The sequence below is a fragment of the Fundulus heteroclitus genome, chromosome 12, assembly GCF_011125445.2.
Source record: "Fundulus heteroclitus isolate FHET01 chromosome 12, MU-UCD_Fhet_4.1, whole genome shotgun sequence".
Classification (NCBI taxonomy): domain Eukaryota; kingdom Metazoa; phylum Chordata; class Actinopteri; order Cyprinodontiformes; family Fundulidae; genus Fundulus; species Fundulus heteroclitus.
The window spans coordinates 6,364,562-6,388,278 of NC_046372.1; the positions used below are offsets into that span (position 1 = coordinate 6,364,562).

A 23,717-nucleotide genomic window follows, 5' to 3' on the forward strand; every position below is an offset into this window, starting at 1 on the left:
TATATATATATATATATATATATATATATATATATATATATATATATATATATATATATATATATATATATATATATGTATATGTATGTATTATTTTGTGTATGTATGTAATATAGAATTTTGTGTATGTATATAATATATAATTTGTAATCAATCTATATAATTTGTTTCACTTGTTTAAATGTTTAAATAATGTATTAAATGTGTTTTCTAGATATACACAACTTCACTTCGACCGCTGGCAGTGGCTTTTATTTTGAAAAATAAACGCACCGGAAAAGATTCCCCATAGGTGCGGAAACAAAGATGGCGGAGGAGGAGAACCAGTTAGAAGACTTTGAGCAGATAGACTTTTTGAAGGACCGACATGTCCGGTTCTTCCAGAGGACCCTGCAGGTGTTGCCTGAGCGGTACGCCTCGCTGGAAACCACCCGGTGGGTCCACCGCAGGGCCGGCGGGAGGGCCGAGCTTTCTGGGCTTTTTTTGTTGAGGAAGTGGACAGCAGAGGAGCTAGCTGTGATTCATTAGCAGTTGTTTAATTAAAGCCAACTTATCCTGTTATTTATTGAACCTTCAGCCAGGGGTTTTCTGGCTATAATTCGCTTATTTAGCAGCCTTCTGTGGGTGACGTAATGGCTGCTTTCTTTCTAAACTGTGTGTAAAATCAAGGTTTATCACCCATTGATCAGCAGTAGCTTGGTTTACACCCGCTTTGTTAGAAGTAGGATAAAGGCTTCCTGCATCAGATAGGAGTTTATAAATGAGATGAACTGTTTTCTTTCCAGGTTAACTATCATGTTTTTTGCTCTGTCTGGTCTGGATGTGCTGGATGCCCTGGATGTGGTTGACAGGAACCTGATGATTGAGTGGATCTACTCACAACAAGTCTTACCCACACAGGACAGTAAGTCTCACATACTTTCACTTTATTCTACACACACTTGCCTTGAAATTAAATGAGGTACAAAGTCTGCTTCTGAAATGAAATGGATGAAGTGTATTTTTCATTTTTTTTGCCATCGTATCTATGTAATAGAGTTGATAATGTGGAGAATGATGCGTTGCCATTCCTGATAGTCATAAAAGTTCTTGATTTGCTGGTGACTAGGGCTGGGCGATATGGACCAATAATAATAATATCACGATATTTGTTAGGCTGAATGCCGATATCCGATATTTATCTCAATATGTTTTTCTTTTCATAAAGTAATTATAAGTAATCTCTGAATCAGAGCTTTGTCCTACAGGGTTCTCGCCAGCGAACGGGCCGTTACGCTTAAAGTCGTCAAAACTGCGCTGAATTAACGCTAGTTTTTAAGGAGTGTGACTAATGTCGGACGATAATTCCCTAGCAATATATATCGATCGATAAGATGTGTGGTGCGATGGGGGAAAAAAGTATCAATAAAAACTTCAATTGAAGAACAGTTTTCCTTCCTTTTGCATTCTAAGCCTATAATGTTGGTTTAAACTACAATCATTACTTCCTCCCGACCAATCACAAACGCAGACCCAGGAATGCCCCGCCCCCTTTGAACAGGTCAAAGAGGACACTTTTTTTTTCTTCTTAAAACACCTGTGGTTTTGGTATACAGTTGGTTGAATTATGGTTTGAGTATGAATTCAGCGTTTTTTTTGCGTTGTTTATCTAAAAGCATCTCATCAGGCAAAAGCATGAAACGGCCAGGGCCGCTGTCGTATCGATATCGATCAATATAATTTCTGTTTTATTGATATGCTTTTACCCATATCGTCCAGCCCTAAGTGTAACGGTCGGTACTACACAGAAACGGTACAACACGGATATCTGAGAGCGACATAGAAAGGTCAGTAAAACTCTTGATCGTGCATCAGCGCCACCATAAGCCTCCCGGACAACTAAGCTAGCGCTAGCTGTTGTTAGCCCGACGAACAGCCGTCTTCAAGCTGCACTACGCAACGCTCACAACACATGCGGATACCCCTAGTCGTGTTTCCTTGTGGATGAGGCCCTAGAGGTAGTTTGGACTACAGCCTCTGCTCCTCCACACCGACAGGAGTCAGATAAGTTGCTTCTGGCGGTTCATGCCTTCATGGCGCCTCCCATTTGGAGGTTTTTGCGACCATGTCTCCCGTTGGAGGGAGACTCCAGAGCCAGGACCAGCTGGAGGGAGTGTGTCAGACTATAGCCTGGCCTCAAAACTCTTACACATCGCTGTGTCCTTTATGTTGGTGTTGGCCGGCCCTCTTTGGCATCCCGCAGGCTTCGGCATCTGTACTTACTCATTTATAAACGTTTACTTGGTCATCTTCCTTGCTACTTACAAACGTGTGGTTTTTTTTTTAGAAATGTACTGGTTCCCATTGTCTTCGTTCCACCGACCTATTTTTTTTTTGTTGTCAGTTCCAAAGGCGCGATCTGAGCTGGGAAAGAAAGTTTTTCAGTTCGCTGCTCCTTCTACACGGACCCTTCTACAGAAATGACTTAAAACCGAGGGAGCTGGTCTCCTTGGAATCCTTTAAAAGACTTTTAAATGACAGAGATGCTGTCACATTAACATGTGGTTGTTTTAACTGGTTATTTTGAATTAAATTCTAATATCTGTTGCTTCTGACGTTTGATATTTGCACTGGTTTGTAATTATTTATTTTGTGTGTGTGTGTGTGGATGAATTTTTTTCTTACTGACATGTAACCCTGCTGCCTGTTTATGCCAGGACGCTCTTATAAAAGGGACTTTATTTAATCTGAACAAGACTTTTCCTGGTTAAATAACATAAATAAATCAAATAAATGCACCGATCGCTCTTCCATTCTCTCTGCCGATTTTAGATTTCGATCGGTTGTGTTTTTTTTCTTTTTTTTACTATAAAATATAAAAGAAGGAAACAACGTGACGCTCTGATCGACTTGGTAGCGTCGAATCAATTAGAAAATGAACTAATTACAAAGTTACGACGTATTTCTGCACCAAAACAAATGTCTCCAACTGTTATCCGATCCCTAATAAACAAAAAAAAAAGTGCATTTACATAGATGCTGTTTGGTTGATGCGTTTACTGTCAGAAAATAGTCTTACTTCTTCATTTTTGATGCTTTTAAAAATAAAGTGAGATTAGATTAGTCGATTAGAGCTGATCGCTGTAGATTCCACCGCGAGTCGTCGTCGTCGGCTCGTTTCCAACCGTTTCCCGCGGTGATGTCATCCAAACTTTAAAAGCCCGTCATGCGTTTCTTTCCCCACTTTGTGGATTTCAAACCAGCGATTGGCCTCCAGTTGTCTGCGCATCACCCAGTCCATCCCTGCAGCTGTTCATCAAAGAAAAGTTAGACTCGCAGGCTTTTAATGACTTGTTTTGGGATTGATGTGTTATTTATTTATATATCTTCGTGTCTAACAAGCTACTCGGTGCCATCTGTTAAGATGCACATTTCATTAATTATTGGGGAGATCAACGGAGATGATGGAGGGATAGTCGTGCTTGATGGGACTCGGTGTTTTGCTGCGGCCATATGTTGGGAGTCTGGCAGCTTTCTTGTCATTAGTTTTGAAAGAGGGGGGGGAGAGAAAGACAAGTTGGGGGACAATAGCTGTGTCCTAATGAGTCATTAGTGTGATAATACCGTCTTTACCACGCTGTTGAGACTTTCCGAGGTCGCTGTGGTCCAGAGGGGAGTTGATCTCCCGTAAGGTGCAGGTTTGACTCATCTTCACATTCACAGTTGATCAACAAATCAGTTTATCCGTAATTTGTCAGAAGGTAAAATGTTTAATTTTGGTGGCGGTACAGTTTTTGGAGAGCTCTTTTTTTTTTTTTACTTGATGTCATATAATGTCGAGTAATGTCAGCTATTGTAAGGCTGATGATTGACTCAAGGAAGTATCAGTCCTTACTCCTTTAGGTCTTCAAACAGAACATGTAAAGGCTGCTGTCATGTTGGGCGGTCGTCCTTTGGACGCAGCTTGGTGTTCCTGTCATGGCCAGGAGGGGGCAGCAGACCTCTTTTTATTTTATTAATGAGAACATTTTTTGGACCTTACAAAAGCTCGGTGTAAACAGAAAATTGTTTAAAATGTAAATCAGGGGAGTGATTTCTAACCCTCGTTTCCTCTTGAAGTGTATTTGAACATTATGCTAAAAATGTCCATTTATTCCGTTTAAATATCCCCTGCAGAATCCAACCTGAGCCGTTGTGGGTTTCGAGGATCATCGCATCTTGGAATTCCTTACAGTACTAAGGTATTGCTTTTATTGCTCTTAATTGTTTCTAAATTTGTCTTTGAAACATTGTGGCTTTTTGCTTTTAAATTAAGCAATATGGTAATTCGTAATTTTGTGTGTATATATATATATATATATATATATATATATATATATATATATATATATATATATATATATATATATATATATATATATATATATATATATATATATATCTCAGGAAATCCATTTCCAGTAGATCCTTCATTGGCTACATTGTTCAGTAGAAACAACACGACAGAGCGTCGGCCATATTGAGAGTGGCAAGCCAACACAAGTATCCACTGAAAGAGGGGTTTAATATAAAAGAAGTTCTAAAAATTTTATTTTATTCATATAATAAAATGAAAATAAAAAAATCACTTTATATGGATACTTTAGTTCTCAGATTTGTTATCACTTTGATGCTAATAACCTATATCTGCTAATTAAGGTAAGATGACATCCAATAAAAGCCAATTCACTCAAACTTACCAAAATTTACTCAGGCAAATATATTAACGACCACAATATTTTAATATAACTAAGCATTTGTTGAAGACATTTTTATATCAACATCTTTAGAAATAGTTTAAATTATAAGGAATGAATGTGATATTTTTATTGTTATTATTATTGTTGTCCACAGTTTCTCCACCTTTTTAATTACTGTATAGTTTTTGCATGAACAAATCAGTTCCAGGACCTTCAGGTTTAGTTTCTCACTGAGAAGCTGTCCAGGTCCCATACCGGCTATTGTCAAAAATTAAAAAGTAGGAGCTTTTTGCTTCTTTCTCCCTCAAAGATTATTCTTAACAATTCGGTCCTCTACGCCTACGGTGAATGCTGTGGCCAGAATCCGTTGTTTGCCTCTGCAGCCATTAGCTGCAGCTTTGATTTCCCTTCCTGCTGTTTTCCCCTCAGGGCCCAGGCGTGCTGCATCCGTACGACAGCGGCCACGTGGCCATGACCTACACGGGCCTGTGCTCGCTCCTGATCCTTGGAGATGACCTGAGCCGGGTCAACAAAGAGGCCGTTCTGGCCGGTCTCAAAGTGCTGCAGCTCCACGACGGCAGGTGAGCGCTCGTGCTCGCACACAATCTTGCGCCTGCACTCTTATTCAGGCCGGCACTTTCACTCTGACTCAAAGGGACCTGCGGCTGTGGGAGCCCAGATTTAACGCGGTCCGACTGCAGCGTTCATCTGAGCCGTCTCTGGGTCAAAAGCAACTAAATATGGGAATCTGGGACACAATATAGTGTTCTGGAACAACGTTCTGGAGCAGCTGCATGTTTAACCATCGTGCTGAGAGTTCCTTCCCAGCCACGGAGTGAGAAAGTGGAAGATCAGCTGGTGATGAGATGTGCCCTCCTGAGCAGCTGAGGATGCGTGTAGGCATCAGGACTTCTCATAACCCGTGGCTTGCTTTCTCCTCACTTTATGATGTTGTCAGGTTCACACACAGCTGGGTGTCCCTGTCTGGGCAACACAGAGACACACAAGTTTATACCAAAGCGTAATCTAGATTAACTAAGTAACCTAACTATTAATCTGTCATATCCACCAATAAATGGAGCAAGACTGCAGACAGTCCGTCTCTCCTTTTCTCTCCCAAGCAGAATCACACTGCAAAAAGGGAACAAAAAGTAAGTAAAGTTTTCTTGAAATTAAGGTATTTTTCCTTGATTTAAGCAGGTAAATCAGACTATTTGCCAATGGAGTGAGTATTTTTACCCCTAAAATAAGATAATTAGATATCCTGCACTAGAAATAAGATGATAGAGACGAAATGTTCCTATTTTAGGTGGAAGAATCTTATTCCATTTGCAAATAGTCTAATTTAGTTGCTTAAATCAAGGGAAAATACATTAATTTCAAGAAAATTCGACTTACTTCTTGCAGTGCACTAAACAGGAAGCTCTGAAATTAACCGATTTTTTTTCCCCCCAATCCTCACATTTTTCCCATCGGTCTCCTTATTGATCCAAACGTTCCACATTGTGAGTGGCACACTCGTAAAATGGCAAATCTAGATTCGGTTCCGAGTTCTCGACATGTCGCCGTCCATTACGGCTCCTCTCACCGCGGTTAGCTGGAATACAAGATTGCTCGTCATTAATTGGACCAAATTTAATGTTTAGTTGTTTGCATTAAACATAGCCTGGGAAGATGTGCAGCATTAACACTGGGGAAGTGGTTGCTCTCTGCTACGTGTCCTGCTGCAGCAAGCTCGTAATATTTTAAAGCAAAATCTGATTTTTGGTAAATTATATGTTCGCTGGAAGAAAAAAACGTAATTTGAGAATTAGGGATTAAAAACGTGCTACTTTCTAGTCAAATCCTGCTAAATGTGACAACAGCACCTGCTGTTTGGTCTGCTATACCTCCAGTCAGTGGCAGGATCAGCAAGGAGGGCTGGGCGATATGGCTTAAAAATAAAATCTCTGATTTTATTACACCAAATCTGATTAATCAATTCTTTTTCCCTCCTTTTCATTTCATAAAAGGAAATTAAAGAGATGAGTTATTAAAACTTTTAGTTCAAGCCTTTCGTCTGGGAGTTGACCTGAATTCAAAGTGCAACCAAATACAAGCTGTGAAACAAGATGGCGGCCCTGTCGTTGTAAACACTGAAACTATAACAAAATGTTTGCTGCTAGTGATTTTACACATTGAGCTTCAACAGGCTTCACGTCACATTTAAGCAGAATAAGTAAATGAGTAAATTCCATTGCCTGGTATTATAGTAAAAAAAAAAGTTTCCTCTTTACAACATTTTGAAAATACGTTTTCCTAAAGTTATAGTCAGCTTTACATGGAAGCCCAGTGAGTTCATTGACAAAATATAATCCAGATTTTGCAAAAATTAAATCTTAAAAAATTGTAAATTCAAATGAATCAATTAAATAGATTTATGGCCCAGCCCTAGTAGCAAGGGATTCTGGGTAATCATCAGAGCAACAGCTTCACTGCATTGAGGTAACGTAGCTATAAACGTCTGTTGACGATTAATCAATTCCTGAAAAAAATAAAAATAAAACTTGTCTTTGATATTATTGGCTTGATAATTATTTTCACCATATTTTCAGCTCGTCTATTTTGGGTCTCTGAATTGTACTGATGATGAGGTTCATGTCTACTTAAAAGTAATATGTGCCGTCTTCCCAGAGAGGGAACGCGCTGTTTGGTTTTGTCTTTTGTGCTCTTTTGTTTTTTAGGGATGTGTCGGTCTAAAACAATTTTGTATTGTCGTCATTATCTAGTTAATCAAATGTGGCGTTGCTGAAAAATTCTAGTTGATAGAAAGCGTTGTCATAAAATGTTAACTGTTATGAGATACAAAAGGGATTCTGGGTAATCTTCAGCGTGACTTCTGCAATGCATTAAGAGAGAAAACAGTGAAAGTTGCATTTAGAACCCATTTTGTCGGGATGATTAGACTATTTTCTGTAGGTTAAAATAAGATTAAAACATTTAGATGACAGGTTAGGACAGAATGATTTGATGATTAGATATTAGGAAATAAAAATAGAGCTTTAATGTGTTTAACCTTGGCGTAAGTGATGGAGGAAGCCAACAAAGACCTGGACACCTCAGAAAGATCCAGAGCATCAATCTGAAGGCATAAAACTAACCTGAGTTAACTTTTTTTATTTTAGTTTCTTTATTTTGAATGTTTTTTTGATGTGGGTCCTGCACCCAGACAGCTATTTTTGGAGTTCTGCTTTTGTTTGATTTTTTTTTTTTTTTATTTGGTGTGCCTGGCTTTCAGTTTCTATGCCGTCCCAGAGGGAAGTGAGAACGACATCCGGTTTATCTACTGCGCCGCTAGTATCTGTTACATGCTGGATGACTGGTCGGGCATGGACATCCAGAGAGCCATCGACTACATCCGGGGAAGTCTGGTGAGTGTGTGTGTGTGTGTGTGTGTGTGTGTGTGTACAGGGTAAATAAGGTGGGAAGGACCTCTGATCCTCCTCATGTAAGCAAATATCACAAGACAAACCTGATGGGCTTGCTCCCTCAGCGGAAAACCACCAGTCAGACTCTTTCTGCAACATTTGAAATGAAGATAAAAGAAAATAAACAGTCCATTTTTATAATAAATGGAGAGGACTGAGCAATGCATCATGGTCTTGAAGCTTTGCGTTTTTTTTTTTTTTTACTGCATCACTTAAAAAGCAGTAAAAGCAAAGTCCTAACTTTTAAAACTTTATCCTCTGTTCATCTTTGCGTCTCTGGGCTTTAAACACATCAAAGCTCGGGTTTCGTCTTTCTTCTGAGCTGAGCAGGTCCCCTGAGAAACTTCAGCATATTTGGAGTTTAATATTTCAGACTGTGTATTGTTTCTTGGGTGTGTTCTCCCTTTCACACAAAGACGTACGCCAAAGGTCGGTAAATAAGTTTCGGCTTGGTTTATAAAGAATCATTTCAGTTGTGAACCAGACCCTTGTTGCGGTGGAGCCAAACAGCAGTGTGTGCTGCATTAGATGTAGAGACAAATAAATCTAGCAGCTCTTTTTTTTTTTTTTTTTTTGCTTTAGTCGAATCAGAACAGGAAGAGGCTAGAAATGGTCTGTTTTTTTCTCAGGTGACTTCCACTTTATTGTTCAGCTTGTGTGTTTCATTTGAAACCGAACTGTGACCAAATGTTTCAGGGTGGCCAGGGTTCCTCTAAAGCTGCCGAGAGGCTGGTCCAGGTTTGTGACGTAGAAATAAACTCACCGAGGCTGTTGGTGCTTCACCGCTGGTCGTTGTTCATCCTCTGATTGATCAAAAGGCTGGTTTAAACTGATAATGGGTACTGGCACCGCAGTAATTTAATAAAAGACGGATAAACATATCCCAGATTATATGTTGATTGTGTGAAATGAAAACATGTGGAGATAAATCTAAAAATAAACTATTTCTTAAAGATTGTGTAATTTTTATTAAGCAACAATAAACTCTAGGATGAGGAAGTGGCAGTCTGTGATGCATCTTCTGAAAAGCTGCACTTTGTTTTGTTTTTGTTTTTTTCTGAAACTATGCTAAGTTTCCGGGGGGGGGGGGGGGGGTCTGGCCGTAAACTAGGAGAAACCGGAGGAATGCTGTGGATTACAGGCCCACGTGTCTGAAGTCTGTAGCGCTCTGTAATGATTGATTTCTGTCAGGGATGTACCAATCAGTCGGCCAGGAATCAAGATTTACGATCAGATCTTCTCTGATCTGAAGCTCAAATACAGAAACATCTGAATGCTTCTCCTGTTTTTTTTTTTTTAAATGCATCAAAGCTAAGAGCTTCTATCGTTATCAGCTCATGGACTGGCAGTATGCCAGACTGATCATCTTTTTTAGAGTTTAATAAAAATCAGCTAGAGCCCAGGGACCTGTGCTTAGACGCATAAATGGGAAAAATTTATTCATTTTTTCTGTTGAATTTAAAACTAATATCTCAACGCTCTTGTCCAAGTCGTCCTGAAATCATCTTAAAGATGACCTGGAAACCGGTTCCAGCTGGTCTTTTTCTTTAAAAACAGTACCTCACAGTTTTAGCCACATTGTCTCTTTTAACGGTGTTGTGGTGCGGATCCCAACACGTATGCCGTGTTCTTCCTCTTCAGAAGCTCCGATTTGTGTGCACATCAGCATTTTTTTTTTCAACTGTGTTAATGAAAATATTGTTGATAAAATAACATGACTAAACGTGTCTCCCTTTCTCCGCAGTCGTACGACAATGCATTTGGCCAAGGAGCCGGGAGAGAGTCTCACGGTGAGTGCGGCTGTGTTACAGACATTAGAAATGTCGAGTCATGTTTGGCTTAAAGAAGTCAAAGGAGGAACTCACTCTGTGGCTATAAATGTGAATTCAGAACAGATCTGATCATTTTAATGGAAATAAATGTTTGGATTTATTTCAGATGTTTTTTTTTTTTGGGATAATTCAAATGAATCCGTACAGATGAAAACAAACGGTCGTTGGGGTTCTGCTCGTAGAAGGCAGGAAAGAGGCTGATGGGAGGAACGGCTTTTAAAGGATTAACTCCAGATCGGTCACCGGGGATGCAGCACGTCGTTACCTCCTCAAACTCACAGCCTCCCTTTCTTCTACTGAAGCTTTCGCGCCGCACAACAAAAGCAGCAGTTAGACAGAAAAATCAACATGTCCTTGTTTGTGTAGAGAAGATGAATTCCCCGCCAACCCTGCGATGCGCTCTTAAAACAGACATTTATCAAATTACAGCTGCTCCATGGGGCAGGTTTAGTCGGCTCGTAGGGATTTCCTTTGTGCTGCAACATCAACTCTCCGCGATCCAAAGACCGCAGCGAGACGCCGCTCCGTCAGCCGAGCCCGCCGCCTCTTTCAGGACCGGTCTATAAATCGGCAGAGATGCTTAGTCGAGGCCCATTAACTCGTCTACCCCTGAGGTGTGCGTGCTTGTTCCGCGCCAAGACCTCCCACCGCCGCTTTGAATGCGCACGTTTTTGTTGTTTTTAATTGTGCAGTGATGTAGGTGAAAACCTGGAATTACAGAGAGAGCCTCATGGGCCTGGGCATGAGACTGGATTTTTTTTTTTTTCTGTCTATGTTTTGTCTGTACTGTATATTTAGGACTCCCGTGATTGATGTTTCATGCAGCCTAAAGGAAACGGCCTCCAGAAAAAAAAACGTTTGAACGAGCTATCCAGAGCCAAAGCCGCGTGTAGTCAGTCCTACACTGCAAAAACGGAACTTAAAATAAGTAAAGTGTCCTTAAAATGAGTGTATTTTTCCTTGATTTGAGCAGGTAAATAAGATGATCTGCCCATAGAATAAGATTTTTGCACTTATAATAAAAACAATTAATTTCCATCATCTTATTTTAAGTGCAGGATGTCTAATTATCTTATTTTAGGGGTCAAAATACTCGTTCCATTGGCAGATAATCTTATTTATCTGCTCAAATCAAGGACAAAAACACTAATTTTAAGAACATTTTACTTATTTTTAGATCCGTTTTTGCAGTGTAGCGTTTAGCTTCTAGCTGCAACAGTGTATTGCAATGACAAACCTCCGCATCTTTTTTACCATCAAATAGAATACGTTGTTGTAACCTCCTATATAAATAAATAATTAATAAATATTTCCCTTTATGGTCCCACTGAGGGGAAATTTGTCTCTGGGTTTAACCCCATTCCTCAGGGAGCAGTGTGCTGCTGACAATGAGTGGCGCCCGGGGAGCCATCTGTGGTCAAGGGTCTTGCTCAGAGAGCCAGAGTGACGGACTGGGTTTTAAACTACCAACCTTTGGGGCCTCTCCAAGACGCAAACACGCAAACACACCATTTCCACAACCAATATAAGGGGGAAGCTTAGCTGCTGGTTTCCAAGAGCACAAGTTACTCCGATGTCAGGTCACCTTTGCTAACGCCTAGAAGTAGGGCTGGGCGATATGGATTAAAAAATAAATCTACGATTTTATCATACCAAATCCGATTAATTGATTTTTTTCCTCATTTTTGTTTCATAAAAAGAAATTAAAGAAATTATTTTAAAACCTTGCTTTTTATGTCAAGTATTTCGTCAGGGAGTTGACCTGAATTCAAGGTGCAACTAAAAACAAGCTGTGAAACATGCAAAACAAGATGGCAGCCATGCCATTATAAACAATGAAAATATAACAAAACATTTGCTGCTAGTGGTATTACACATTGAGCTAAGAACAGGCTTCACTGCACTTGTGAACATCAAACTAAGTTAAAAAAAAAAAAAGTAAATGAAGTACCTCGTATTATGGTAAAAAAAAGTTTCCACTTAACAATATTTTGACAATACATTTGCCTAAACATATATTCAGCATCACATGCTGTTCTCTTCATGGAAACCCAATGAGTGTATTGGCAAAATAAAATCCAGAAATCTTAAGGAATTGTAAATTCGAATTAATCGATTAAATCGATTTATCGCCCAGCCCTACCTAGAAGAGGGTCCATATCGTCTTCGTTACAGATATTTAGGACCAACTCAAAGCTCAAGCTTTCCATGAGATTGAAACTGCTAGAATGCCAATATCAACATGAATCCTTAATCAGCCCCGGCTTCCCTAAATCAACCAGTTTTTAAATGAGTTCTGCCCAAACGATTAATCCCACATCCAAAATCACACTAGAACCTTGTTGACGGCTACAGAAGCTGTGCAGTTGAGGTGCCGTTTGCTCCGTTTAGTCGTATGGATATGAAAGCCTGTGTGGAGAGTTTTGACCCCATTTAAAGCCCCCTGTGTGTTAGATTTACCTTCATCTAGTGGTGCGCTAAATTAATTAGAAACTACCGAGAAGAGCACTGTGGTGCCTCGCCATTAAGGGTGTAATAAGTACTACAGAAGCCGCGGAGGGTCATAAATGTGACGATGTCAACGTCCTGCTCGAGTTCAAGTGTCAGCAATAAATGAGGAAACGGGTGGAAAATATCTGAGAAAATACGGCTGACAGAAGCGTCCGGTTGCCTGGTGTGACTAAGAGCAACTGATGACTGTTGCAACGGAGATCGTCCTGCGTTAGCAAACAAACAAAATGGCCGTCTGTGCCGGGAGGACAGAGTAGCTGCTGGGCTACACCGCTCTGTTTCTAACATTACACCAAAATGTTATATTGAATTAACTAACCTCTCCAGCAGAAAGCCGGCAACCTCTGCATCCGTTTTGAAGCCCTGCTCCCTCGTGAATTAGCTCCACCCGGTAATACCTACAGTGATGTGGACTCTAGTTTTCTCCCGGTTGTTACTTCTTTTTCTTTTCTTGGTTACTTTCTCTTCCCTCTCGCTGGACAAAGCGTATGGATGGTCCTGCATTTTAACAGAAAACGGCAAATATAATGATCTACTGTTGTCTTTGCTTGTTTAATGCTCCTCCACCGACAGCACGTCTTCATATAGAGTTAAAACGTTTAATGCTAACAAGTTTGTCCCCTTTCAGCTACCGTCATCAAGTATAGCGACGCAACATGACGTCTCTCAGTGGGTTTATATGTTTTTATAAACGACTCATTCTAAGCTGTGAGAACGGTTTTGTTTTGATGCAAATATGTTTAGGCTTTGGCAGAATATGTGTTTTTGAAAGCAATACTTGATTTTTGCCAAATCAGTTAAATACTGTCCCTTTAAATGAAAGTTATTTTTCCCCCTTTTAGCATTTTGTTTCATCTTTTTCTCTTCCTCTCTTTCTCTTCTACTTTTCTGTTTATGTGTCCATGAAACTTAAAATAATCCCCAGATAATATCTAATGACCTGCTGTGGCAGTTCCTAGACTCTGGAATAGCGTGCCTCCTAACATTTATTCTAAACAAACTTTGATTTTAAATCACTTTTAAAGAAGCATTTCTATGATCTGCTTTAAGTACAAGACGACCCAACTGTTTTGTTTATATAGTTGTTCATATAATTATATAATTTTCTTTTTATTCCATGTTTCACCCTGACACATAAAATCCACACTAAATCTAAACCTTTTTACCCAGATCTTGCTGTTAGGACACAATTAAAGTTGTGTTTTGTCTAATTATTCCCAACTGGAAACAGACTGAAGCCTTACTACCCATAATGCATAGCCGTACACCCCAGACTGCAGCTCCGTGTTAACTCGGACGACCTGTGTGCCCAGGTGGCTGGACTTTCTGTGCCATAGCCTCGCTGTGCCTGATGGGTCGGCTAGAGGAGGCTCTGACCCAACGGGAGCTGAACCGCATCCGCCGCTGGTGCATCATGAGGCAGCAGAGCGGTTTCCACGGACGTCCCAACAAACCCGTGGATACGTGCTACTCCTTCTGGGTGGGAGCCACACTGGAGGTAACACTGGAAGGTCTTCATGCTCCCCTTCTCGTGCATGCACCAACAAGTTGGGCCCAGTTGAAGTGTTTTTTCTTTTTTATTCATTTAAATACTTGAGTAACCCCTCGCGGCCCCATGAGGGATAAAGCGAGTAAGAAAATGGATGGAGGGATGGATAAATACTTGAGTATAGTTTATTATATATATATATATATATATATATATATATATATATATATATATATATATATATATATATATATATATATATATATATATATATATATATATATATATATTAGGGCTGGGCGATATGGATTAAAAAATAAATCTCAGATTTTATCATACCAAATCCGATTAATCAATTTTTTTCCTCCTTTTTGTTTCATAAAAAGAAATTAAAGAAATTATTTTAAAACCTTGCTTTTATGTCAAGCATTTCGTCAGGGAGTTGACCTGAATTCAAAGTGCAACTAAAAACAAGCTGTGAAACATGTAAAACAAGATGGTAGCCGCGCCATTGTAAACAATGAAAATATAACAAAACATTTTCTGCTAGTGGTATTACACATTGAGCTAAGAACAGGCTTCTCTGCACTTGTGAACTTCAAACTAAGTTAAAAAAAAAAGTAAATAAGTAAATGAAGGACCTCATTATGGTAAAAAAAAGTTTCTACTTGACAATATTTTGACAATACATTTGCCTAAACATATATTCAGCATCACATGCTGTTCTCTTCATGGAAACCCAATGAGTGTATTGGCAAAACAAAATCCAGATTTTTCAAAAATGAAATCTTAAAGAATTGTAAATTCGAATTAATCGATTAAATCGATTTATCGCCCAACCCTAATATATATATATATATATATATATATATATATATATATATATATATATATATATATATATATATATATATATATATATATATATATATATATATATATATATATAAAAATCTGCTTATATTATCTAGAGCAGCCAAAGATGCACTCAAACTTACCCTTAAACATCTATTTAAATGTCCTTTTTTTTCTACTACACCGGTACACCGCTGTTATAACATTAATCAAAGTCAGCTTTATTTTATTCTCTTAAAACAATTATTTCTGGAACTAAACTTATAGAAACAACCAGTTTGAGGTTCCTTTGGAGCAGGAAAATCGTGTTTTTCCCCCTCCTTTTTTGTTGAACACAAAACTAAAAACATCCTGTCAGCAAGTATTTGATGCCACTCTATGAGTTTATAAAAAAAATATATAACAAAAATAAGGGTGTGTGTGCTTTGATGCTTAAACGGAGATAATATTTTAATCCTTTTTTTTTCTGTTGGATTCAAGATAAAAGAACCAGTGGAACATTTTCCATCGTCCTGAAGATTTTTTTTTTATTTTGTGCCCAAAAAAAGACTGGCTATCAGTACCAACCAGAAAAAAAAACCCAGACTGGTGCATTTGTAGCTTTAAGAGCTTTTAGCATTTTTCTCCCATTCCAGCTCCTGGAGGTGTTCCAGTACACAAACTTCGAGAAGAACAGGAGCTTCATTCTGTCCACGCAGGATCGTTTGGTGGGCGGCTTCGCCAAGTGGCCCGACAGCCACCCAGGTAAACTTTTACCGCCACCAATAGACTCTTGTGACTTCATTACTCTGTTGCTGTGGGTGTTTTTGTTTTTTTTTTTTTTATTGGTTGCATCCCTGGTGTTTTACAGGGCAGTAACAGCCACAGGAGGGGAAAAGACAACAGGGGCTGAATGGCATGTTTAAAGTTTAATGACTGTGCTTCCTATTCTTTCTTCTTTAGCTTTTAAAGATCTCACGTTAGGGACAAAAAAGGCTTGTGGATCTAAGCAGTTTCAGTTCATTTGTCTTCCTCCCTTTCAGCAGGACAGCTTGTGCCTCTTCCTCAGCAGGTGCAGTGAAACAGGGTGGAGCTGCGGTGGCCGCTTTGACTTTTGATCCGTGGGCGGGAAAAGGAAAATCTCCTGTAACCCTAAACGCCAGTAGTCTGTGTGCGCGTGTTCTCGCCGGCCCCTCGTACCGGGTATTTGATGAGGCGATTGTTTATAGGTAGCCTGAGGATACAGGAGACGGTGCTCCTCGTGTTACCGGAAAAAGACAGACAGGACAGGGTTCAGAAAGGACCGACGTGACAAAGGAGGACTGATGTGGGACAAAACAAGTCGCTTTGGATCAATATGATTCCAGCTTGTTTTTTTTCCTGGTGGGGTTTTCTGCTGTTAGATGGAGAGTCTGAGCCTAAATAAAAAAAAAAAACATGGGATTAGACGGCCAAAGATCACTAAACATTTGGTTCAAAGCTCTTAAAATAACGCGTACAGAGGCTGGTGTCGACTCTCAGCCGTCCAGACATCCGTGTTTTCTTGAAGACGATTCGTCTCTTATCTAAAACACCAACTTGTAGAGATTCATCTGAAAAGACGAACGCGTGTGAAGAAAGCAAATCAAGTAAATGTTTGAGTTTCCAGATTTTTATTCCTTACTCCAAAATCCAGAAGCTACAAATCTTAATTTTGCAAAACAAAGAGTCTTTTTACAATCGTTTCTTTTTAATTGAGATTGGTTGTGTTCGTTTTTGCCTCTTTTTAAAACTTCATTTGACAAAGAATCCAAAGATAAACGCACAAACTGAAGACATGTCACATTGTCACAGGTTTTCTGCCTCTGGTTTTAAACTGGATCCGGGGGTAGATGACAAACTGAGCATCGGCCGTATGTGGATGCTGTTACAGATTAGACTGTAATGTGAGGAAAGCCGTACCAAGTCCAATCGAAAGCTGCATTCAACTTTTTGTTTCATGATTTCTGTGAAACACACAGATAATAAAACCCTGCGTACATGTGAGAATTTGCACAGGCATAATAAAAGCTGTATGTCCAAAGTGTCTTTTTACAGTAAAATTTGAAAAGTTTAAAACCTCTGGAACCGATTATTTGACTTTGAACAAAAGGACATAAAACAATCTAAACAAAAACTAAAGACATTGCCATTGAGCCTAAAGTGAGTCAAACTGTGGTGAAAACTTTTTACCCGGCAGGTTAAAGTCCCTTTTGGTCTAAAATTTCTTTTGTCTTTAGAGCTCTTATTTTTCTCAAGAGTTGACCCGACGCGCTCACCATCTGGTGCTGGACATTACTATTGTGTTGTATAAGTTGTATAATTGTGCTGTTGTTCCTGTTGACCTCTCTGAGTCAGACCATCAGACTGATCTGAACCAGAAGTAAAGGAGAGAAAAAGGTCAAAACTCTGGTCCAAACCTGGGAAATAATTCAGTGTTCTGCTTTCACACATTGGTTGCAGCCTGTTTTTTTTTTTTATCGTCTTACTTCTATCCTGTCAAATAAACTCTAAGGCAAACCCCGTTCACTGCAGCGCCGGAGGCCGGATCTAGCAAAGGTTAATAAAGAAGACAAATATAGTTTTAGGAGTGTACACTAGAGTTTGTTGTTTAAATAAAATGAGGACGAGTCGACGGCAGGTAAACGTTGAGCTTGGCTCTGCTCTGGTGCTGAAACGTCATTATGACAGCTAGGGCTGACTATAAAGACGTCAAGGAGGAGAGATGCACAGATACAGACTAGACGTCCTTTTAATGTTTTCATTTCTAATATGATATGACAACACTCAGGAATATCCACTACACTGCTTCTGTTGTTAGGTCTCTGAGCTGCCCCCAGGGTGGTGTGGCCTCCAGTGAGACCATGGAGGTGTAACACAAGCTGCCCTTCGTTACATTCAGAGGCTCTGCTCCCTCCTGCGGGTTTCCCAGCACTCGCCTCTCTTGTGTCCGAGCCGATCATTGCGGGACGCGGCCGGCTCTCTCTGATCGTCTCTGAAAGGCTCAACGCTGCTAGACGTAGAACACGGTCCGCCAACGTCCCTGTTAATCAAACACGGCCGCTAGGGCTGAACGATTTTGGAAAATAATCTAATTGCGATTTTTTATTTTCTTAAAATTGCAATTTAATGCGATTTTTTATTTTATTTTTTTCCCCAGTTTGATTTATCATGTCTTTTTAAATATATACAAACAACAAATCAATTTGTCTCCTCGCCATGTGGATTAGTTGCTAAAAGACCCGCAGCATCTAAACTTGGAGCAGAAATGATTGCGTTCTGCCTACAATATATTTCAACCAAAATTGCAATTTTGACTTTTCTCCGCATTAACCACAAGCAACAAAAATGCCCTCTAAATAAAGATGTTTGTAAACAAGGACTATTTAAAACAAGAACTTTTAATGTTTCTATTAATCAGAATATTATTCAAGAGAACAGCTTTTAATTGATTTGGACATCAATCCTTGTTGAACATAAAGTGCAACCAACAAACGTCTATGTATTAAACTGATTGACCAGTACTTAATGCTATGTATGATTATATAAACTCTAAAACAGGTAATAAAATTAGATTATCTCACTGCTGCAACTGTCTTCCCTTCCATGTGGAGGCAAACCCACTTTAAGCATTTTACCGACACCTAAAGGACGTGTCTAATTCCCTAATTGTTACATAGCCAAAAATTGCAGACTCTGCGATTTGGAAATTGCATTTTTTTAAATCGCGATTATATTGAAAATGCGATTAATTGTTCAGCCCTAACGGCCGCGTTTCTCATCTGCTCAGCCACGACTTTTCAGTCCAGATGGGTGAAGCTAATGGCGCTGGGCTCGGTGCAATCGTCAGTCCTTTCTTTATAATTCAATTAGCGCTCCGTTCACCGGCCTGTAGAGCTTTTATCGTCGTCCCGGGGGAGAGAGGCGGCGACGGGAGGGGGGCAGGCAGTGGTGCATTATTTACGTGTACTTAAAGACGCATTACAACAAACTGGAAAGCTGAATGTTTTAAATTAGGTTACGGATCGAGTCATTCAGTGAACTACCCTCTCTGCTGGGACTCTGAATCACGTTCCCTTCCCTCTGACCTCGTTTTTCTGTGGTTTCGCCTCCCCAGACCCTCTCCATGCCTACTTGGGGCTGTGCGGCCTGTCTCTGATCGGGGAGCCTGATCTGAGGAAGGTCCACCCAGCTCTTAACATCACCCAGAGAGCCTTTCAGCACCTCCAGCAGCTGCAGCGGACGTGGAGGGACGACGACGCCGCCGGCGGCAGCAGCAGCTGCGGCGGGCAGCTCTGAAAGGAACGGGACGACTCCCGCCACTGACTCTGAAACGGACACCGGTCTGCGGCGGCTGCTGGGGCGTTCTGCCGCGCCTTTAGAGATACGGTCGGCTGCTCCTCCGCAAGTTTGAGCCGGTCGGAAATGCGAAGATGAAACGCTGAGGACCTCTTTTTAAAGTCCATCTAAAGCTACTACACCTGTCGAGCAATACATGCCACGCCTCTTTGCTGCCTTTTTATTTTTATTTTAAAAAATACGAGTAGTTGTCAATAAAGTAATGCGGTGCGGTTTGTGAAAAATTAACGATGTGATGATGTGCCAGAAAGTTTAATTCACCGGAGACTTGAACAGACATGCGATGCCTCCATCTTTAGTTTATGGCCTTTTAAAAAGAACTTTTAAAAAGATGCAGTGCTTTTCTTGCTTTTCTTCCTGCTTTGCTGACCCGCCTGAACGTTTCTGTACGCTTGTAACATTTTTGACCCGACGGACACAGACAGCATGGGGGAACTGGAGTCCTCCCATGATGCATCAGGTCTTAGTGGGTCAAGACCTCTAGCTCCTCCGTTTGAAAGCTGAGACCATCTCCGCAGGTTCAGTCCCTTCAGCTTCTCATCGCAGCGTTCTCATTTATTAAAATGAGACTAGATCTACCTCACTAGACGGATCGGCTGCTGATTATTTAGACTTGTTTAAAGAAAGGCTTTAGAAGAGGTTGACTTTAAAGCCTCTTTATTGGTGTTGTGTCTGACAGAGCAGTATTAAGTGGCCCATAGTTCTTCACTAGAAGGGAAACTGTGAGAGGTTTTCAGTATTTTATTTTTGAAATAAAAATCCAAAACGTTGGGTGTACGTTTGTATTCGGCGCCTCCTGAGTCAGTACATCACCGCTATTCACCGCTGCAGCTCTTGTGTGGTACGTCTCCAGCAGCGTTGCACACCCAAAACCTTTTTTTTTTTTTTTTTTTAACTATCCGTCTTTGGAAATTTTCTTGAATTTTTCAACTCTGAGAGCAGGTTCCCTGTTGGATCTTGGTCCAGACTTTGACTGGGCCATTCTGCTGTATCAAGAAATTTTGGTCTAACACGTTTAACTGCGCCTCCAGATGTACGCTTCATCCTAGAAAGTGGAAACCTCTGCCCCGGTCTGAGTTTTGCAGCCACTAATAGTTTTTTTTTTTTTCATCCATGATTGCTCTGCTTTTAGCTCCATCCATCTTCCCATCAACCCCAACTAGCTTCTGCATCCCTGATGAAGATGAGGCTTCCCACACAATGATGACTTTTTGAATTGAGAAAACTTCCTGGAGAGGAAGCGAAACGTCTTCAACTACGGAAAACAAGTCCAGTTGCTTTGTTTTTTTTTAACTTTTTTTGGGAAACACACAATGATGCTACCGCCACCGTGTTTCAAGGTGGGGAAGCTGTATTTCGGGACGACGTGCTTTGTTGGTTTTCCACCACAGTAGAACTTAAATTTTTACGTTTTCTTCCATGTTTCCCCTGTCGCCTTCATGGCTTGTGGCAAAATCCAAACCTGACTTCGTCCGCCTTGCTTCTCTAAGAGCCACGTATGAGGCGTGCTCAGCGAACACCTATCATCTCAACAGATCCCCCCCTCCCTGAGCAGTGGATCTCTGCAGCTCCTCCAGAGTAACAATGGACCTCTTGGTTGCTTCTCTGATTAATGCTGGCCTGTCTGTTTAGGTTGACTCCCTTTTTAAATCGGCTTACTTGTGAAGGCAATCGGTAGCACTGTGTTTTATTGACCGGTCTCATAGTTCCGATTTTTCTTTGCAAAACCAGTTTGAGAACGATGTAATTTATCTTCCACTTCACTAAAGTTTGTAGTCACACTGCAACAAAAAAAGGAGTGATATTGCTGTAAATCTGCCCCCTTGAAGACGTGAAAAGCATGAAACCCCTTCCCGTGAATAGCAGGTTAAGCGCGCTCCCAGTGACTCCTTCACCTGCTTCCTCAATCCCCGCGAGGTCGGAACCAGCTGGAAATCGATAGAAAGGTTAGACAATGGCATCATAACCAGAGGAAACGTGTTCCTTTGAACTGCGCTGTTTATTCCCAGTCCAGAGAGGATGCCGGATAAAATGAACAATGACTATGACTGTACCTCCTCATGTCAGGAAGCAGAAAACTGTTTTTCATTCTTTATCCAACACGATCCAGTCTTAACATTTGATCACCATCAGGACTCACCTCATTTACATCTGTCTGCATGAATGTCTGCAGACCTTTCTTTTTTTTAGTTTAGTCAAACCTCTGTGCAGGTGACGTGCGTTTGAGCTCAGCTCCCAAAACTGAAACCATAACCTGGCCTTTTCCACATCTTGCCTGTGCATCAGTTGTTCATCTTGCAACAAGAGAAACATTTCCAGCTTACAAATGTCGCTGCCTGATGTGAAACCTTTTATTTTTTTATTTTTTATTTTTAATGAGGCCACAGTCTGAGCCTAACACCTGCTCCCCGGGTCGACACGTGAGGAGGAGATGCCTTCAAAGCGTGTCGGCGACCCAGCTGCCCGTCTGCTGCCAGGACGCGGCGGTACGCCTGTGACTGCACATGGAGGTCATATAAAAGCTAGCTTTGCTTCGAAGCTGTCGGGGGAGAGGAGAAAAGTGGGAGATGATGCGAGGAGAAGTCAATGAATAAATAATGCAAGCCATCTATTATTAAAAGTAAGCTGTCGGAGGCTGGGTTCGGCTCTTTGAATCCGGACCAAATACTCGGCTTTGGTGTGAAAACAATAGTTTTTCTAACTGTTGTCTTATCATTTTATTTTGTTGCGCATCGATCCTAAAACAATTTCTCAAATACTGTAACCGTTTTCTTGATATATATACGATTTATAGAAGTTGAGTTTGTGTTACCAGAAAACAGTTTTCACTTTTTTTTTTTTTTTCTTTGTACACGTCGCAGATGCTGGACTGAGTCTCGGACTGAAAAATGCGTGTTTTTATATTGTAAAGTGATCTTGAATATTTCTTTCTGTACCTTTTTTGTGCTATAAATCTGTTCTCTTTAGTCAAACATCCACAGGAAGCCGACTGATGCACTGTAAGCAATCAGCCTTCCTCTGGCTTCCCTACCAACATAGTTCAGTTCTGCTTTTATTTGTCTGTGTACATAGATGAAGCCACTTTGTCCTGCTCGCCTCTTTGCCGTGCCTAATGGATGGTTTTCAGTCGCCGCTCTCCGAATGCTTTGCTTTCTTTTGTTTCTCTTCTTGCCTAATTGAGGTCTTGCTTGGATCCCTCTGATTAAGAAAAAAGGCAGTCCATTTCAAGTTAACCTTAAAACGAAGAGCAAAGTTTAACCTGGAGTCAGATTCAGATCTGCAGAAAGATCTATTTTGTTTACATCTATCATGTCTAGATCAGCTATAAGTTGGATTGTTTCCAGTTACCAGTGCTGATGAATTCTTATTTTAGCTCATATTACGCTGCAGACGAGGCCCTCGGTTCAACAGCAGTCCAAAGGTGCTTCGTGCTTCGGAAAGCAGTAAATATTGAGCGAAGAGACGCAGCCAAAACGCCACATGCCGTTTCCCACGAAGCACTGCTATACATATTGTAATGATAAATCATGTAAACAAAAAAAAAAAAATAATGTAATGGAGTTTATTTTTTCTATGCTTGGTAGAAATGTCGGTGTAGATAGATGTAAATGTCTATAAATATGTGACTTGTGCTGGGGCAACCGAGCTGAAGGTTTTTTTTTGCATCGGACGAACTGGACCTGCAGGTGCTGGTATGTGTATTCTTATAGTGCAGCTTATGAGTTTGGGCACACACTGATCCTCGCTTGGCACGAAAGTTGTATTTATGATAAATAAAAGGTGTACTAACTTCAACGAGTGTGTACGTTGCTGTCGTGTTGTCAAAAGGTGCCTAGCAAATTTCACCCGTCCCGCTGCAAACGTCAAACTTCAGGGTGTTTTGATGGGGTTTTATGAGACGGGACCAAAGTGGAAGAATACTTTACCCAACCTTCTTGATAAAGTTTCAAAAACCATAAAGTTGATATGTGCAAGGATTGAGTCAATCTGCCCAATTTTACGACTCGTCTCACCTTTCTACACGACCAGAACCAGATCTGATTGGACCTTATCTCCTAATTTTGTCTTCATGTTTTCTTTACTTGATAACAACAAAAGCCATTCTATGTGAATTCTTATTTATTAGCTTTTATTTCGTTTTTTTATCTCGTCGTTTGGGGGAGAAACAACGAGAGTGAAAAAACATTTAGCTGACAAAATTATCGCTGGTCCTCCCACCTGAGCTGTGGATCTCCACAGCTCCTCCAGAGCTGCAATGGCCGCTTCTCTGATTAACGCTCTGCCAGTCAGGCCTGTGAGTGTAGGGCAGACTTGACTGTGCTTTCATTTTACAACATGAAACTAGACATGGCTACCACCTGAAATTTAATTATTCTGGTAATCTGTCATTATTAATACTTAGACCTTTTTAGCAAAGCGTTGACCAAACACCTGAACTAGGCATGTTTTGCGTTTTCCTAACCTCTGCTTCTGACAACCCTCTAAGGTT

At 40.4% G+C, this 23,717-nt stretch overlaps 1 protein-coding gene across 1 annotated transcript; it reads left to right on the forward strand.

The window, feature by feature from the left end:
* The first annotated feature begins 267 nt into the window (after nt 1–267).
* On the forward strand, nt 268–23,023 carry pggt1b (protein geranylgeranyltransferase type I, beta subunit). The gene is made up of 9 exons (XM_012857132.3): nt 268–434; nt 786–904; nt 4,156–4,220; nt 5,148–5,299; nt 7,996–8,128; nt 9,930–9,975; nt 13,842–14,026; nt 15,508–15,616; nt 18,987–23,023. Exons 1-9 carry the CDS (start codon nt 307–309, stop codon nt 19,166–19,168), a joined length of 1,119 nt encoding a protein of 372 aa, XP_012712586.2. The 5' UTR covers nt 268–306; the 3' UTR covers nt 19,169–23,023.
* The last annotated feature ends 694 nt before the right edge of the window (nt 23,024–23,717 follow it).

Bases quoted from the DNA above. Each gene is read 5' to 3' on its own strand.
- pggt1b (XM_012857132.3), top strand. From the start codon at position 307: ATGGCGGAGGAGGAGAACCAGTTAGAAGACTTTGAGCAGATAGACTTT. The intron at 5,300-7,995 runs GTGAGCGCTCGT...CCTGGCTTTCAG, and splicing joins CTGCAGCTCCACGACGGCAG to TTTCTATGCCGTCCCAGAGG. The intron at 15,617-18,986 runs GTAAACTTTTAC...TCGCCTCCCCAG, and splicing joins GTGGCCCGACAGCCACCCAG to ACCCTCTCCATGCCTACTTG.